The 19,408-nt window shown below is 40.8% G+C and overlaps 1 protein-coding gene across 1 annotated transcript in view; it reads right to left on the bottom strand.

The window, feature by feature from the left end:
* Positions 1–9,761: 9,761 nt before the first annotated feature.
* The window catches only part of kcnk12 (potassium channel, subfamily K, member 12), a 30,025-nt gene continuing 20,378 nt past the window's right edge, over positions 9,762–19,408 (bottom strand). The window contains exon 2 of the mRNA XM_033612601.2: positions 9,762–16,453. Within this exon, the coding sequence (XP_033468492.1) occupies positions 15,561–16,453 (893 nt within the window). The 3' untranslated portion in view covers positions 9,762–15,560. The remainder of the gene's footprint in view (positions 16,454–19,408) is intronic.

Consider the following 19,408-nt stretch of genomic DNA (forward strand, 5'->3'; position numbering starts at 1 on the left):
TAGGGCTGGCCCTGTCCCAAGATGTTGAACTATTCCTTTAATAAAGCATTTACTATTATGACAACCTGTTATTCTCAGTACTCCCACTGGGGATGTAGGCTACGATACATATCTTTATTTAACACACTGCCAGGGTGTGAGTGGCAGAGCTCAGCAGGCACCAGTTTACAGGTATAAGTAAGGATGAGGATATCTGTCAGAGGGATACAGCAGCTGACAGAGTCGGATCCTAGGAGCCGCTGAATTATATTAATCAAATATCAGTGCAGGAAAGGTTTGCAGTAATGGATCTGAGACAGTAATGTTAATATTAAACTTAATGATCTCTATGGTCATCTCTGTAGGGAGCAGAGCTGATGAGAGAACAGAGACTATTTTAGCATCTCTTTTGTTCTTATTCCCATCTTCCTTTGATGGGCTGCTCTCCCATCACCTCACCTGTCATTTTTTTCTTTACCTTTTTTGTGTCTCCTGGGTCTCTTTCCTCCTCTGCAACCACTCCTGAAGCGATACTATTCCAAAGCCAGCACTATGGGACTGTTTTAAGCATAATGAGGACTGCACATCAGGCTGCTGTACAGAGTGATTCCCTAAGCACTGCTGGGACTGTATAGAGGGAGACAACATGAAATAACAGCTCAGCCCTTCTTCTCTTCCTTCCTCCTTTCCTCCCATCTTCTCTTCCTCTGCTCTCGTGCTTAATAGGGTGACCAGTTCCCCCTTTGTTGTTGCTCTTACTTTACACCATCATAAAACAGACTTTATGATCACAGGGTTTCATTTTTTTAAAAAAAAAAATTTCCCTTCATAGTAAAACAGTGAGACCAATTAAAAGCCCTCATGCAAATGACTAATGCCTCTCGCCAGTTCGCAGCTATCTGTTCAGTGATTTCACCGTCCCTGCACTGCTCTATTCTGCCACTGAGCCTTATTGAAATACCATAAATGTGTATAGTTCAGTCACATTAATTCAGCTGCCTCTGGGGGAGCTGAAGTGGGGGCAGTCACTGATAGTGGAGTGATAGTGCAGTCAGCAGATTAAACTCTGCAGAGCTGCGGTATCTGTTTCTTTAGATGGAAGGGAAAAGAGAGTATTTGTGCAGATGAGAATAGGAAAACGAGAGCGATGAGAGATTGAGGAAGACATTGGAGCGTGCGGTATATTGTCCTCCCAATGGTGCACGATGAACAATTCTGTCTATATTTAGATGTATTTAGTCGCTGAGTCTTTGCAAACAAGGTTATTTGGAGCACCCACACAAATAAAACATGCAAAATGTGACCATAAAAGATCAAGGAGAAAATACCTGGTGTTATCTAGTTTCCCATCCTCTCTGTAATATCTGCTCTCCTTGGGATGCACCAATGTTGCGCACACTGATTTGCAATTCAAAAGCAATTTAACCAACCCCATTTTTAGAATCCATTTTTTTTCACTGAATATTTAGAATAGTTTACTAACCATCAACACCGTGGAGATCTTTGCCTCTCAAATGAGTACACAAAGAGGATCACAGGTGTTATTCCCCCCCAGTCTTAAACTACACTGTGTTTCAATAATATAAACATGGCATTTTATAGCTCCTTATATCTTTTGTTGGAATAGTTGTGTAGTGCAAATAAATGATCACTATCAGTCAATTCCACATTCGTTTAAGACACAAATTCCAACTAAACTCTTCAGCTTAATTTTTATTGATTATTGGTGTTATAATTACAACACTGAAGTCATACATTTGGGAACTGCTAAAAGGACGTGTCTAGAATCCAGGGCTTTTTTTTTTTTTGATAAAGAATTTCAGGGCTGACTGTCACATTTTGCTACAACCTGCATAACCGACACATTCTCACTCTGACCTCGTCACATGTTGATGTTTGCTCATGGACTTTCCACGTCCACATATGGTGTGCAAGGTACCCTGGGTGCGTTGGTTGTTGACGTTTTGGGACGCAGTGTCAAGGTCAGCCTGTTACATGCATTGTCTTCTTTTAAAATGCACTTCCGTTTTCACAGTAAATTTAATGTTTGCAGACGCTCTCTTTCAAAATATACGCACTACATTGGTACAACACTGCGAATTGACAATTTTTTTTCTTCAACAACAAACAAACATGGTTGAGTTTAGGCAACAAAAGCACGTTTAGGAAAAAGGAACAGGGTTTGGCTTTATAATCCTGTGGGACGTGAGCACTGCTCTTTCGGGTTAAAGTCAGTGTTTGTTAGACTCATCCACCACTCCTCCTGTCCGTCACAGCTGGACTTTGCCGCCTTAACTTTTGTCCTTCTCCCTCCGCCTATCATGCCGATGTTAAAGGATACCTTTTTCATTGGTTTCCGACACCGCAAGACAATGCCCAAGCACCAGATTTTGATGACTACGGAGTGAGACCGTGCTGGCATAACAGAGTTATTTTGTGCCATATGGGGTGGTAGAAACAAGTTGTGAACACAACACTAACATATGATCCCCTTTAGTTTAGTCAATATGGTGAAAATGTTAGCAACCAGTTGCTTATTTACGCATCAATCAGATATGGAACAACATTATCATTCATTTGGAGTCGTGTCTCTGACCACCTGATGGATGTAAGTTCAATACTGACCTTTTTTTTAGCTCTGTTTTGGTCTCCACCATGAACTGTGTAAAATAATGGACATGACTATCAGGATGTCACCCAGTGGATTGTGGACTCCCGTTTTGAAGCACAAATTGGCATTTTGGCTGATGTCATCTTGTTTTTTTGGAGCCAGAAGTGACCATATTTAGATAAATAGATGGAGCTGTGGAGGAGCGAGGCAGGGGTCTGACTCATAGACTGTGGTGACACCTCGCAGAAACCCGTCCCTCAAGCAACCCTGCCCTTAAATATGCGTAACTTCAAGCCATAATAAAATGTATATGGGTGAGTTATATAAAATGTACCCCCTGTATAGTTGTCATGACGGAGAAATAAACTATACAGATCAAAAACGGGTTTTTTTGTATCATGGCTTCAAGCATGTTTATTTCTGCTGTAAATTTGAGCATTTCAACATGAGATGGTGGAGGTCTGTGGGATTTGACTCACTTTTGGAGCCAGCCTCAAGTGGTCATTCAGTGAACTGCAGTTTTTGGCACTTTCGCATTTGCTTCATTTTTCAGCTTCAGAGGTTGCCTCTTGGTCTCTGTTAACTCCTGGGGATACCATCTGGCTCTTTAGTTGAGGAATCCTTTACTATGTTCACAAACACATCCCTAACTGTGTCTGTCTGCTGTTTGGTTCAGGAAGTGTATAGTCAGTTTTTAGCTTTTCCATGAAACACAGCTTCATGTTATAGCAGATATCTACAGTGACTAGAGAAGTGAGAGGGAAGCAGAACACTAGATTGCTCTGAAAAACCCAAACGTTGAGCTGAAAGAAGCTAAAATGTGAGCGATCTGATCATTCTGGGTTTTGATCCTATGAGCGACCGCTTTCACATTACGCATTTGATCCATCATAAAAATATCAATTGTAGCTGCTTTAAAGCTTCTGAGTGCCTACAGCTGGCTCTCGGATACACCAGCAGGATCTTTTCCTCAAAGCAAGTGGAAACCAGAGCGAACTAAAGTTTATTTCTCCTGCATTTCTTAAATGAACTGCACCTGCTGTGCAGTGCGTTGACATATCGAAGGCAGTCTGCCAAAACAGTGATATGAAATAAGGAAAAAAAAAATCTCTGCGACTGTGGGAATTTGCATAAATGTATTATTACGCTGTCAGGACTTTTGAACACAAACGCTCAGAGATGAGATGTTGGTTTTACTGGCAGCTCAAAAGTCAGTTCTGTCTTTTATTTTTTTAGGGTTTTTAATGTGATATAGTGAACCATATAAAGTTCAAGCTTTAAAAGTTCTTTTTTCCAACGTTCTCATTATTTTAATCATTATCTGACTGTTCTCTCTTGGTCTGATTTGACCATTTAGTGTAATTAGTGTTTTCCCAAGGAACTGCAAATATTTCACAAGGGTCTACGGGGCTAGTCTAATAATTATTTGCATAGGCGCAGATTTTGGGGGGCACACAAGGGGCATGCTCCTCAATATTTTATGTGCATCTGTCACAATAAAAAAATGAAAATACAGGACTTAACACCATAAATTGACACAGAAAAGACACAAATTGGTGCATAAACATTCACCAGAATGCAGGACATTAAGTGTTTAGGACCCCAACCCCCTGTGTGTCCCCCACAATATTAAAACAGACCTACATGTCCCAAGCTCTTCTTTTATTTATATGTTAGAGTACTAAACCTAGATGGCATTTGGTGTAAAGATAATGGCACTAAAATCTTTCTTGGTGCACAGAAGGAGGTGGATTTGCTGTAGAACCTGGCCCAATTTTTCTCCCACTAATGATAATGGAAACCCATTTAACTTTTGCTTTGTATCTCCTCTCCATCTGAGTCACCGAGGTGTTCAGAGCTGAAAGGTTTTCTTCTCACCTCCAGCTTGATTAGTATTCGCCTAACTTTATCTGCTGTGAACGCCGTGGTTTATTGCATTTAAGCAAGCTGACACTGAGGAATTTATGCAATAGTAAACACCGCTGTATTCTAATCTGTGGAAGAGATCGTATTAAACTTCATTAGCTGAATTGGTGAGTTTCCCTTATCTATTAACCCTTCTCTCCCGCTATCTCTCTTCCCATGGTAATTGAAAGAGCAGATGTTATAAGGTAATTGCCTCATCACTCAGGCAGCTCAGCCCCTCTACATGTAAATGTCGCATTTTCACAATGACTTTTGATTCTCACACTCTTGCCTTTAATTCAGATATGCTCATGGTCTCTTCAGATACTATTAGAGCGCTGCAGGCTATTTCAACAGACTTCCCCATGTGCATTCTGAATAGATTGATGAAACGGCAGCCACTTGAACATGAAAGGCATGTGTGAGAAGAGGTTTCTGGATTGCAAGTGATCCTTAATGTGTCTAAATGTATTTCTGCTCCACATTAATACATCAATATGAAGAGCAAAGAGCCCGAGGATACTAAAGGCAACTAAAGCAATTAACTCGTCTAAAGTTGTAAAGATAACGGTTTTATACTTGAGAGCCATAGGTCAGTTTTCTGTCTATAAATGTTTCAAGAGTCCTTCATTCATCCTTCGTTTATTAACAACCAGTCAATATAAAGAGTCATTTTAGAACACATTATATATTCTGGACATCAATAACCCTCGGCTCAGCTCTAATTTCTTAAACATGGGGATTGTAAATTAATTCAGAGAACATCTAATGCAGCCACAGCTTGATATTTCTTCTTATCTCCTAAGATCTGAATCTAGATGTAAATTCTGCAAAAACATTTTAATGACTAAAGTTAGGCACCAACCAAAATGAAAAAAAAAAAAAAAAAACTTTAAAAGTTCAAGCCTAAATGTATTTGCTGCCTTATTTCTGATTAAAGTCAAAGGCTGGTGATATTCTATCCTCAGCAAATCCCATGCCATTTGTCTTCTGCCTTTCCTACCCCCTCTGCAGCTGTCTGTCCAAGCCCATTTATTCCTACTGATGATGAAGATCTCTGGGAGATGGGGAAAAAAGTTATTTGACATAGTTATATAATACAGTGGTTCCCAACTGGTGGGTTGTGGTCCAAAAGTGGGTCGCAGGTCCATTCTGAATGGACCAAAAGTGACACGTGTGTGAATTTTGGAAACAAACACTTTATTTTGAAGTGCAGTAAATGTCCAGTACAGAGCTTTTACTTTGCCATTTCCTGCTGTTGAGTGAGTGACTAATAGACAGCTACTTGGCTAACCGCAAGTATGACACTGAGTATATTAAACTGTGCGGACCTTAAATTAATGATTAAGGAGAAATCTAGAGCCTGTGGCTCGACCAGTTGGGAACCACTGATATAATATATTTGAGAATAGGCTAAATACTTTCCTAAAAGAGCTGGGCACTTTAGGTTTCAGTAGAATTTACTCAAACAAGAAGAAATTGTGTTTTTGTTAGGGACTATTTTAAGCTGCGGATGATTGACCACAATGCCCAAGCTCATCGTAATGAAGGAACCCGTCAGCCAATGTAACAGTAGTTGAGTGTCCATCCAACTAAGGCTCAAATTAAAGCTGATTTTTCCAAAAATTTGCAAAAGAAATGTGAATTTATGTGCATTTCCATCCACTTCTATATTGTATGAATATTGCATAATTGGTTCTTCAAGATATGCAGTATATGGTGCCAATTCTCCTGTCAGGTGCTATCATACCTTTACAGTAGATGAGATTAGAAGAGCCCCAGTCAAGCCTCAATCAAAAGAAAACAGTGGATGTATAATAATAGAGACCATGCTGCACAATGGAAATTGAGAGTTTTTAACAATAAATATTACAGCTCTGTGCTCTTGGAGGAGCTCTGAGTTCATAGCCCTGTGTGCATAGATAAACATGTTAAAAGTCATCCAGAGATAAGGAAGAGAGCTTGCAGTGGTCTATACAGTGATGGTATGTCAAAATTTGTCCGCTCACTCTGTTTCCATTGCACTTAGTCACATTTACCCTTTATCGAAACAAAAACTTTTCCAACTCCCCCGAGCATAAACACTTATTTTTGCAATAAACTGAGATTTAAGATAATTTTTCTACTGAGGTTTTTTCAGTGCAAATTAAAAATAGTGGATGGAAACACACCTTGTGTGGCTCATTTTCATTATTTAATGAATAAATGATGTTAGATATTTAACATAAAGTAACATAGGTTAAGTTTAGGAAATGACACATGGTGATGACGTACCTTAAAATAAAGTTTGCTTGGTTTCACATGATTCCTAAGACTCCTGGGGAAAGTCCTGTGTTTGACCCATCCACTACCCCGAACTGCTACCTCACACAGACTTTATACTACTTCTTTCTTTACTCCCGTCAGCACATCATTCACATAATGGCAGTCTTCTGAATTATGTGGGTTAAATGCAAATTACAGGCTTGTAATCAGGGGTTACATGCAAATTGTGGTGCATTACTCTTCATAAGTATGTGTACGAACAGTGCATGAGAAGTGTCTGCTCATTGATGTGTTTTAGTAGGCCAGTATTTGGACAAAAATGGAGCTCTGTGACACAGAGGAATAAGCTATGTCAAGAAAAATATTGAATGTCACCAGACTTATCCTCTAAAGTGAAATTTGAGTGTATTACAAAGTGCAACACACTAAATTACAGGTTTTTACACCATTACAGAGTCGGCTTTCTCTTTATTTGAGCTGTCAAATCCCTTTTTTCTATTCTAAAAAGTCAATAAAAGTCCTCTAATGACCATTTCTTGTTCATTTGTAAAAGTTAAAGAAGTGATATCAGAAAATAAAGTGGCTTCAAATTACATAATTTAATGATGAAGACTTTATCATCTTAAACGGTGCTTTTCCCCAGACCTTACTTCAACTTTTATTACATTAATGCCTGTCACTGTTCCTCTCCCTCAAGACTGAGTGAACATTGTATTTAATTTGACAAGGTTTCAGGAAGAGTATATTCTCAGAAGCTCACCAACCAAATCACTTGTGACAATCTTAAAATGAAGATAAATGAGTTTTTACTTAGTGTGTGTAGGGAAGTAGTGGAGTCCATTTTTTCCTATATCTATCTTCCTCAGTTTCCAGAGATTAATTTATCCGATTGCAGTTGCAACAGAAGCGTTCGTATTATGTTAAGTGAAAACTAACTGAAAAAGGAGAGTGTGAGGAAACAGGGAGGAGGTGCAGAGAAACAGTGAGAACAGCCCTTGACAAATGGCAGGAAATCAGAGGTTTCTGCCGCAGTGAAGGAATCGAGGCACATGTCTCCAACCCAGAGGAAACATTTCAGCCTTTAACTGCAGTCCTGTCTCCCTGTGGGATAACCACACCGTTCACACTGTGCCGGTGTGACGGAGAGGCTTGTTGGTATGTCTGGCAGGGGACCACAAAGAAAAGATGCAAAGATTTCTGCACTCCATAACTGACTAAATCAGGGAACTCTTTTTTTGTGTCAAAGCTGAATTGACTTGTGGGAAACAGTGGCAGCTCCAGTTATTTTGCACAAGTCTGGCAATATGCAGATAACTCCAGCAAAACAAAAGCTCAGCTGGTGATCAAATGTGGTCCAGCATACAGAGAGGGCAGACATTCTAGGTGGGTGTTAATTCCTCCAACAACAATATTGGACTGTTTAATGTCCCTACTAATGAAACCCGGCTTCTTGCTAAACAGAAAATTACTGATGAGCAGAGACTTTGTGGCACATTTCTTCTGCACAGACTCCTCTTAACCCCTGTGCAGTGAGATAATGTATGTTGTTTTTCAGCACAATTTGCCGGGATCAGACTCATTTCAATAATGAATGCAATTACAGGTCCCCCTTTATGACTAACATCCTGATCGACCCATTACTGAAGAGCCACGCTGTTTCAAGGTCTTTTCAGAAAGCTGTGTGCGTTATGGTGGAATAATATCCCAAATAAACGCATGCATCAGTAAAGACCATCAAATTCATCATACATACTGAGGGACCACTATTAACCAGCTGTTAAATGAGCATTTATGAACACAATTAAATAAAGAGCTTTTAATGAAAGTAAAAAAAAAACAAATCTTTTGTCCTTCTTCGCTCAGACATGTGATGGTGAGACATAGCAGGTCCGTAAGAAATCAAAGATGACATTTGCTGTGGAGACAAAAGCGAGTGTCACACTGAGCTTTTCTGTTGGTGACGGTTTTGCAGCTCAACAGCCTTTTTGCAGTTTTGCAGCATTGCTAGAATGTGTAAATTGTGAATTTTCACAAGTTAGAACAAATTTTGGGTTGCCAAGTTGTGAAGAAAATCTCTGACTGGTGAGTCATTAAAGGTCCTTTGTGTAGGATTTAGGGGAATACACTGACAGAAATGAAATAAAATGGATCAAGCATGTTTTCTTTTGTGTATCATGACATGAAAATAAGAATTGCTGTGTTTTTGTTGCCTTAGAATGAGTAGTATGAATACATAGGGTGCAGGCTCTCATGTGCAGAGTCTGTCATGTTGCATCACCATGTTTCTACCGTAGCCCAGAACAGACAAACCAAACACTGGCTTTAGATAGGGCCATTTGCGTTTTTTCGTCGGCCACCATAGTTAGCAAGCCCCCCACAACGAGCAGTATTGCAAAAACACAGACTTTTTTTTAACATTAAACTGCTTTATTTAGTGTTGTTAGCAGTTTAAATCACTGGTCTGTTTGTGTGGAGAGGAAGAGACCTCTGCGGATAATTCAGCTCACGGTAAAACCCTCCTGAACAATGAACACTGAAGGAATCCTAAGTGGGATTTCATGCTCAGCGCATAGGAGAAGTTTCAGCTGGTTGCCACTACAGCCTATGAATACTACACACTGCTCCTTTAAAAAATCGCTTAACATTTTGGGTAATGCCATTATTTTCTTTTTGCCAAGAGTTAGATAAGATTGACTTTGCTCTCAGGTCTGTATGCCAAATGTGAAGCTACAGCCAGCAACCAATTAGCTTAGCTCAGCTTAGCTTAAAGACTGGAAACAGAGGGTAACAGCTGGCCTGGCTCTGTCTGAAGGTCATAAAATTCACCTATTGGCATCTCTAACGCTCACTAACTAACACCATAGGCCTGTATCTTCTTTGTTAATATTCATCAAAAGCAAAGTGTAATAATGAAATGTTTATAGAGGTTATGTACCAGGATTTTTCTTGGAATTTATATTATCTGCAAGTCTTTCAAAGAGAATTAAGAAGATCAAAGAAATATCAGTAAATATCAGTGTTTAATGGAACCCCTTCTTGTTTCATATAGATTTTACTTTTAATTACATAAATATAAAAGTACAATCATTGGTATAAATGTGCAACTTGCAAACAGAATGAATTTGCATACATTAACTGGATGTTACACCACGATGCAAGCAACATGAGACACACGCCAAGGTGTATGCTTATGATGACAGAGCCAAAGGTCAACATAACTGTGGATCACAGGCACCTGAAATAGATTTTAAAATTGAGATCTCAATGTAGTTTGCGGCTCCAAACCATCAGTCTTCATTTTAAAAAACCATCAGGCTCACATCCTGCGGATTTGGAAATCAAGCTCCTGATCAAAGCCAACAATGTGACTCTTGTTAAAGATCAGTAGCAGCCAAGCAGAGCAGTGATACATCATTGTGTTACCGAACCACTCAGCTGTTTACCGCTCGCGCTCCAGCCAAATGAATGTAAATACATTTTGTTCCTGAAACAGGCGGCTTTAACAGTCTCGAAGTACAAAGGCATTCATGCATTCTTCTTCAGGGAAAAGTGGAGCGAACACAGTGTTATGTATCACACTGTGATCACAAAGAAATAGACGGTTTGTCTAATAAATGATAATGCCATTAGCACCATCGACAGCCCTCAACATTAACACTAATAGCATCTCCAGTCTCTGCTTATTTAGCAACAAATTATTTTATTATGGGCCTTGAAATGGCTGCGGAGCATAACATTTTAATGGGGTTATTTTACAGTCAAAGTGCTGCTGACTACAGGGCAGATTTTCCAGTGTGAGTACAGTACAATGGTTGCACAAGATGTGTAAACACTGGCAGTGTTGATTTTAACAAATTTAAGATTAATCATGCAGCGCTGTGATCCAAGACTGCTATGTTCACCCATATTATGTACTTAAGTGTGGGCTTAATTTTGCATCATTTCGGTCTAATTTCATGTTTGACGGGAACATGAGAGGAATTAATTACACCAGAAAGAAAAGTCAGTGATGTTACATTTAAGAAGCATTTCTGCTGATAACAAATACAAACATACAGTAAATCCCAATACCACCTGTCTCCTCTTACAGAAGACACAGAGGACAACGGGGCAGTTAAAACCATTGCAATCAATGGAGATCAATTTTGCAAAATGCAAAAGGATTGTATAGTACAACACACGAGCCCTACACACTATAATCTTTTCAATAAGGAACCTTTTTGTAATATGCAAGGACTAAAAGTAAGGCAATTGATTTCAAGCCACGCATGCATTTTAGGTGAGCAAACATTACTCTAAATACTATATTCAGTGTCTTAAAAGCTTGATGTGTTTCAGGCTTAAGGAAAATACATTTTAATGGATATCATATTAAATCGAATACCTTCTGGGGGGACTTATGTGTAGGGAAGCATTTAAGATAACATATCACAGTCCTTTAATTCTTATTCTCGGTCCTTTACACACTGGTTTGGACATTCAAATGCATACATACACTCATGCTCCTTGTCAAGGGTGTAAGGTTAAAGACACAATGCAGCTAACTAGCCCCTCAACAGCTGCAGGGGATTTAAAAAAACCTAAGAAACCTCTTCTATTGTAACCCCAGGCCTCAGAGGGAAAATGAAGGTTCACATACAATATCATTCAGAAATCATTATTCCAGAGAAGTGCCAGGAAATCTCCCCCTGACATATCACAGCAGTGGAACACCACTGAATTCATATGTCATTTGCTACAGCATGCCCATACTCCTGCTCAGATGTCCCGGAGGTCTGACGCTTTTCTATGTCTACAGTGTCACTGCTAACAGTGTGGCAACATATGCAAGCTTCACATCACATCACCAAGATACAGTAAGCTCACTCTGCTGCTCATGAGCCACTATGGTGGGAGCCATTACAGGAATAAATTGACACTTTGGAAAGTTCACATTCACTTTCTTGCTGAGAGCTACTTCTCTAATGTTTGTAGGGTAAATTAGGCAGCAGCTGGTAATCTTAGCTTCGTGGAAAGACTTGGGGGAAAAGGGAGGGAACGGCAACCTAGTTATTGTCTCTCTGGTTTCCATACAAATCTAACAAACAAGGTATAATGTGTTAATTGGTGAGCTTTAGAGGTGCTGGTAGGTAGATTTTATTACCTTGGGTCAGAGCCAAGACGCTTGAGTCGACATCAGGTTAGCTTAGCATGAAATAAAGACTGGACTATTAGGGAAACAGCTAGCCTGAATTTAAAGCTGTCTTTCATTCTTTCATTGGCCTAGCACCCGTCACACAGTGAATTAAGATGTAACATGTTAATTATGCCGAATTTCCACTGCATGGTACAACACAGCTCTATTCAACTCGAGTCACTCTTCTATGGTTTCCATTAGGAAAGGTTGCGTATAATACCTGGTACCAGATACTTTGATTAGTCTATCGTCACTTGCACAACATAGGATGCCTTTTTTTCCCTAGGATGGTGGGATGACACTCCTTACTCTCCCTCTGATTGGCTAGCAGTAGTTGCCTTTGTTTGTTGGATTGGTGAGGTTTAGGTAAGAGGAGTGAGTTTAGTTAGTTAGGGGACACAGAACTTGGACACAGGACAGCCTGCACAAACCCGCCATTTTGACACTGCCAAGCTATGGTCAATAGTGGCCCAAAAATGGCAGTGCGCAAAACTATACTGTACACTACGCCGTGCAATTGACGAAGTGCAGATGTTCGTACGTTTGTTTGCCAATGAAATAATTCAGTAAGTGTCACATTGAAGATTATGTCATGGGCTGTTTCACACGGTGATCACCTGAAAATCTGGCCTATACCGAGGGGAAGTAGAAAACAAAAAGTGAGTCGAGTCAGATTGAGTTGAGTCAAGCCTTAACATGTAGGGTTGGGCGGTGTGAACTGAACTGGCATGTGATGTCCACAGTGAAACATTCTGATGGCACGATGACATTATTGTTTGCAAAAATATGTTAAATCAACCAGCTGAACCGGACCTGATGTGCAAACTGCCAACTTTATGCATTATAGTAGCACATTTGTCAGGACTGAGGACTGGACACTTGGGACTGAGCTTTTAAATTACTATGTTGGGCTCAGTGGTCGATGACTAACAGTCATCAACAATGGATGATTGCATTTCCCAATTTTAGTACCATGCAGTGGAAATGAGGCATAATTAACATGTTCACTGTGTTATGGGGGCCAAGGCTATTTCTTGCCAGTTGCAAGGTAACCAGCAGAGACCCCAGGAGGTTACTGGTGCTGGTGAAAAAAGCTTGGTGAAGACTGGAAACAGCTAGCCTGGCTCTGCAGTTAACAACTAATTAGCTTACTAATTAATGCATTATCTATCATGTTCAATTTATCATGTACATTTTACAACTGGCTCCAGCTACATAATTACCTCGCAGATGTGAGATCTTTTCATCTAACTTTCAGCAAGAAAGTGAATACAGATATGTGCACTTCCCAAAATATCAAACTGATCCTTAACATCTGGAAAGCTTGTGTTCACTCTGAAACCCATGTGTCCATGTTTTTAGAGGGTAGTTAAGTTCTGTATGGTGCATTTTATCAATCTGCTGACTGACTGTAAGAGACATGTGACAGTGGCTTCTTCACTCATCCACATGTAGATATTTGAAAGCTATATGTAGAAAAATAGACTTTAAATAGTCCTCTGTTTTATATACAGCTATCTCGTATGGCTTTACCATAATGGCATGCAGGAAAAACTAAGACAAGCCTGAAGATTTAACTACCTGAGTCATTTTCTCTATTCCTCTCGGTGAGACTGGGGAGTAAAGGAAATTATTCAGATCTATGCACGGACAGGATGAAAATCAACGAAGGTTAGATCCAGATCCAATTCACGCCTTACTGGGAAAGCGCTTATTTAAGACATTCCAACACTATATACTATATATATACATTTATGGCATGTCTCATCATATTCACAGTGTAAGGGTGATGAGCGTGAGGAGAGAGCCGAGATCTGTGGAAACAGGAGGCAGGAGTGTTTTGGTGCAGTGTGTGTGAAGTGAATGCAGAGATGACAGAGAAAAAGAGGTGAGCGGCCTGGGAGGATATTAGATCTTGAAGATGGACGCCAGGAGAAGTTGAGCCCTTGGCTGCAAGAGACCATTGATTTGGTTTGGGCATGAATTTGACACCACCTCCTTTACCTCCTCTGCTGTCACCAGCCCTTCTCTCCAGTTCTCTTCCTTTATCACGGTCTCCCGGACAGTTTAACTGTCAACGTCTCCTCCTCTGTCTCGCTGTTTACGAACATCAAACACACATCACACGGCTTTAAATCACAGATGCCCTGGAAGAGATAGTTGCCGGCAACTAGGACATTGATCGCGCAGCCTGACAGGGTAGCACCGTACTTCCGCAAACACCCTCTATCCATTAAACCTCGGCTACACATTTACATTGAAATCGAGGGAAATCAGCCTCTGCAGGCTTTTGGATCATGCTTTGTTTCTCAAAGAGAGAAAGCCATGTATCTAGCAAGACATCTCTCTCGACAAGAACAGAAAATCCCCACAAAAAATAAATCAATGTAAGCGAGAGAATCCTTCAGGGTTTTGTTATCCACTCCAGCATCTGAGATTGGCCCGGCTACTTTCAATCTGCATCATTTAATGTAATGTGCCTACGGGATAAAACCATCCTTATTTCACTCTCCTTCTCCACCTCCCTCCTCTCCCTTATATTTCACTTCAAACAAACATAAACTTACCTCTCATTTATTCTGTTTTTATAAATACACAAGTCTACATTCTGCATTCAAAGAGTAATTAATACATTGCAAGCCTTTATCATTTGTTTTCCTCGCAGACAGCTGTGCGCTTGAAAAAGAGGGGAGAGAAAGAGTTGGGTGGTGCCTTCTTTTACCCTTCAAGTCAAAGTCTTTGGCCGCTGAAGCATTTTCTGAGCTGATAAGGAGGCCAGTCCCTCTCGCACGAGAAATGGATTTTCATTCTTCAACTCTGCTCTTTTCTCCATCTCGAGCAATGGGAAATTACTCTTTACAGCCCGTTAGTGTGGCACGCTGTAAAAACCGCCCCTGGCTACAGCCCCGTCGAAATCAGCTACATCACAGCCATGCTTAGCTAAACCCACACACTCGCCCCCAGACATTACATCAATCACCTGAGGGTAAAACTTGACGTGTGCCAAGAAAGAAATGGGGTTCGCACAATCAATGGAAGGTCTAGTAATGGTGCAAAAAATGCATGAGAAGTATAATGCATAGATCAGTATGTGCTATGTCATTCAGTGATTACACTTGTCTTTTGTATATCAGCCTTCAATATGTACATTCAACTAAACTGGCGAAAGACTGCACTGTATGCTTCCCTTGGCTTCTTTACAGCACAACATTACAGCTGTATAAGGCTGATATATTGAGCATATATAGCAGACCTCTGCAGACTAACACTGTCGTTTCAGTGATTTGTTCTGGGTTGGGTTTGAGGTTAATGTAATGGGTGATGGGTGATCCCCATGCTTCCAGATCAGATTGTGTTTTGTTTGTTTTGTTGGACACTGTGGTTCTCTCTTCATGCCATCATTATCAAATCATCACCAAAACCATCACTGTCATTACCTGTATTGTCACCACAGGCTTGTAATTCCAACCAAAAGTATCCAAAAAATCATATGTGTCATGCATGCAAGTTACACCGGCAATCCATCTCAAAAGCCTTGACGTTTTTTCTATGGCGATCCACCTCAGGGTTTGTAACACAGTATGACAATCAAGAGCTCCCATATTTATTGTCTCACTCTGTCCTCTACCTGGAGTTACTCGTCTCTGCCAGCCTGTTGTTCATGATACCGAGGGCGCCAACCCCCCCAGAGAAACCATTATGGCGTGAGCTGCCACAGACTGTCCTGGGGTATCCATTGGCCGACTCAGACAGCTGCTTCTGCATGATGGCCAGCGACACCTTGTTAGAGGCCGCCAAGTCTTTCATAGAGATCATTTCCCCTGATAGTCTGCGCCCCTCGGTATCACTATCACATGGTCCATCTGAGTCTGGCGGCTGGCCAGGCCGACCCTGGCGACCTTTAAAGCCCGGGCGGATGGCATTGCGTCTGCCCAGGAGGGCGCTTGCCTTATTGCAGCGCTGGCAAAACAAGCAGCTCATTTTCTCCAGAATCCAGTTGAGCACCTGCTTGATGACAATCGAGATGACATTGAAGAGCGAGTAGATGCAGCACACTCCCATTAGCATGAAGAGGAAGTTGGCCACCCTGTAGAGGCTTTGGTATTCGTAAGCGGCGCTCTGGCTGCTGACATAATCCCCAAAGCCGATGGTGCTGAAGGTGACAAAGCAGAAGTAGAGGGAGTCTAAGTACGCCCAGCCCTCCACGGGGGTGTACATGGCTGACGCGCAGCAGGAGATAGTGATGGCTGACAGGCCAAGAATCAGCATCACATGGTACACCGAGGGCTTCCAGCCGGGGAGGGAGTATGCTGAGAAGTCATGGCGGATGCCTGGAGGGAGTAGACCACTGTTCCTGATTCGTCGCTCTCTCACGGCCTTCATCACCACGGCCAGCAGAGTGATGATGCGCTCCAGGAAGAGGTTAAAGAAAAGGATGGTGGCAGCACAGCCCAGAAGCCCATAAAAGATCAGGAACACCTTGCCTGCAACTGTCACGGGCGTTGTCATCCCAAAACCTGCGGAGAGAGAAGAAATATATCAGGCAGTATCCTCACTGAAGCCAAAAACACATTTTCTCCGACAAGATGACTTCAGTTTCCCCACAAAAAATTATGTCTCCGAGACAAGGGAAGCGGTGTGTGAAAGCGTAACAACCTCCAATCTAAATGTTTTTTTAAATGACGCTTAAATCATATTGTGTGCCATAAAATCTATGTAAAAGAGGGGACTGAGTGGAGTGCACACAAGTAATATGCAAAAAAATACTGGATAATAATTTATGTTGAAGCTGATCCAAGACTGTCTATGGAAGATGAGTGTTTGTTAAGTCATAATGCTCAAAGAGGCCAACACAAAAGTGACTATGGGATAATTAACAAGACAATGTTTTACATTGCAAATGAAGTTGCAAGTTGTGAAGTCAGAGAGAATGAAGGAAAATAACCAAACTGGGCACCTCTAGTGAAACCAGCATTATATTTTATAGCACTAAACCAAAGGCAAAACAAATGTTTGGCATCAGGACAGACCTCAATGTAAACCTTTTATTGGCTAAAAACAAGAACAATGTCCAAGGACAATTGAACGCACCATCTTTCACTAAATGCATGGATTTTTATGTGTTCAATTTTATTACCATTGATTCAGGAAATTAAATAGCACACTGGCATAAGGTAATATTAAAGTATATTTTTATTTGCATTGTGTAAAGCCATGTGTATGTACAGGGTGTGTTTACATAAACGTCAGTATTTGCTTTACCGTGTATTGCTTTTGTTGGGACTGTAAAAACAAGGACACAGAGGTTATACTGAGGGGAGGAGGATGCCAGGAACAAGCTTAGGTAAGCCTTCTGAATATTTTCTCTCTCTCGGCTGTGTGGTTCGGCTTCCTGCTATCTTCTGATTTCTTAGTCAATTAGACTGAGTGTTCAAGCTGGGAGAGGGGTTATGAGGGGAGAGGAGAGGATGTTTATGAATTCTGCTGCATGTTCGAGGAGCACTTCTCACTCTCATCGAGCATCACAGGTGCAGCTCTGATTTGGTAGCTGCAGCGCGGCTCTGATATTAACATTGGTTGATGAGTGCCTGAGTATTTGAGCACAATATTGTTTTTCTTCATAAGATCAAATCATGGTTTAAACTCTTGAAGCACCATAACTGCAAGAAGGCTGACACTTTAATTTAAGAGGAGGTGTAAAAATATTTAAGAGAGGATCATATATTGACAGAAAAACATTCCCTCTGGTTTATTGCAGTAGTTTCCAACCTTCATTGCTTGTGACGCCTTCAAATAGGCTGTGTGCTTTCAAGCCCTCATGACAGGTCATGGCCATAGTGAGGGCATTTGCTGCGAGCAGTCCAACCAAAGACTGACTTCTCCTTTTTGAACTACCAATGTAAACCTGATGGTGGCACTGGTGAAAAAGTCAGAAGGATATCCCTCTGGAGAGCATGAACGTCTGTACAAACCATTGTTGAGATATCTCTGTTTGGACGAGAGGGGCGGACTGGCTGACAGACAGACTGATCAATCCATCCCTAGAGCCATGCTAACAACAAAGTACAGTCAAGTCCCTTTCATAATCTTGTGACCATTCAGATTTATTATTATCTCCAGGTCTGAAAAGTGAAGCCATCGTGGAGGTGCTTACAACTGCATTCTTTCTCATTGCCAGAAGGGTTGCAAAAACAAGTCTGACTGTTTAAAAGTCTATGAGCAAATGACCCTGCTGATGAGTTCATGGTCTCAATTGTTCATTTCAAGTCTTCTTCAATACAGCATGAAATTGTAAATTATGGTCCCATTTAGAGTAAAATAGATGATAAAGCAGGGTATGTAATTCACAATAAAATTAAAATTAATTCACACTGCAATTTATTCTCAGCTTCTGAATGTAAATAAGGTACCAGAGTGTATTCGAAAAGGCATTAAAATAGAGAAAAGAATGAGTGCCAGGAGAAGATTCACTGAACCCTTCGACAGTGGTCCGGCTAATTATTTATACATTAATTACTAATGTTTATTTAATTACTGGCTCCTGGCATCCTGGTATCCCCTTGTGATTGACAAGTCACTGCCATAGACTGTATAGTAAAGATGAACAGCACAATACCTACATTAAAGTAAAGGCAAATGTCTTGATTGCCCCCTGGTGGCTGGCTGCAGTATAGCTGATAAACCCCACCTCCTCCATGTTATCAGAAGGGACATAAACCAAACTACATCACATACATTTTTCCCAAAGTCTCTGTCATTTTAGGTCGTTCTTATTATGCCTATGCATCTTCAAGTGTTTGTTTTTTAAAGTTTGGTTTTAAGTAGTTATTTGATGACATCATGATTTACAGCTATGTGTGCCAATCGGTGTACTCTCAATCAATGGCACTGCCTGTGACTGAATGGGTGTATGGGCGATAACTGCAGAAAATGAAGACGCATTGTCCATCTTTTAGTCCGTGGTCGCTACCTAAGTTACATCCAACAAGCACCCCTCCTCAGCTCCACCCTCCCGCCCACATATGGTCACTTCTGGCTCCAAAAAAACAAGATGGGTACAGTGAAAATGCCAAATTCGAAGCTTGAAAATGGTAGTCTGGGTGATGTATTGGTGGTTATGTCCACTTCCTTTATGCAGTCTGTGTTAGGGTGCCATTCCAGGTTGGGAATCAGTATATTACAACTGATTTTATCATTACAAGATATCAACGTATATTCCAGAAAAAACATCTAATATGTAGAAAATAGGAGCCTTTTACATATGTTCTTCACTGTGGTAACTACTATGTTTGATTTTCCCTATGCACATTTTCTGCTCTTATGTGTATATGTTATATGGTTGTTTGCACACACACACACACACACACACACACACACACAGTACTTCTATCCCAGGGCCACCGCAAGCACACACATACACACACACCTGAGCGCACACACAGTGTCATTCCCCTTATCCACAGAACAGCAGA

Source organism: Epinephelus lanceolatus, chromosome 17 (assembly GCF_041903045.1).
Source record: "Epinephelus lanceolatus isolate andai-2023 chromosome 17, ASM4190304v1, whole genome shotgun sequence".
NCBI classification, from domain to species: domain Eukaryota; kingdom Metazoa; phylum Chordata; class Actinopteri; order Perciformes; family Serranidae; genus Epinephelus; species Epinephelus lanceolatus.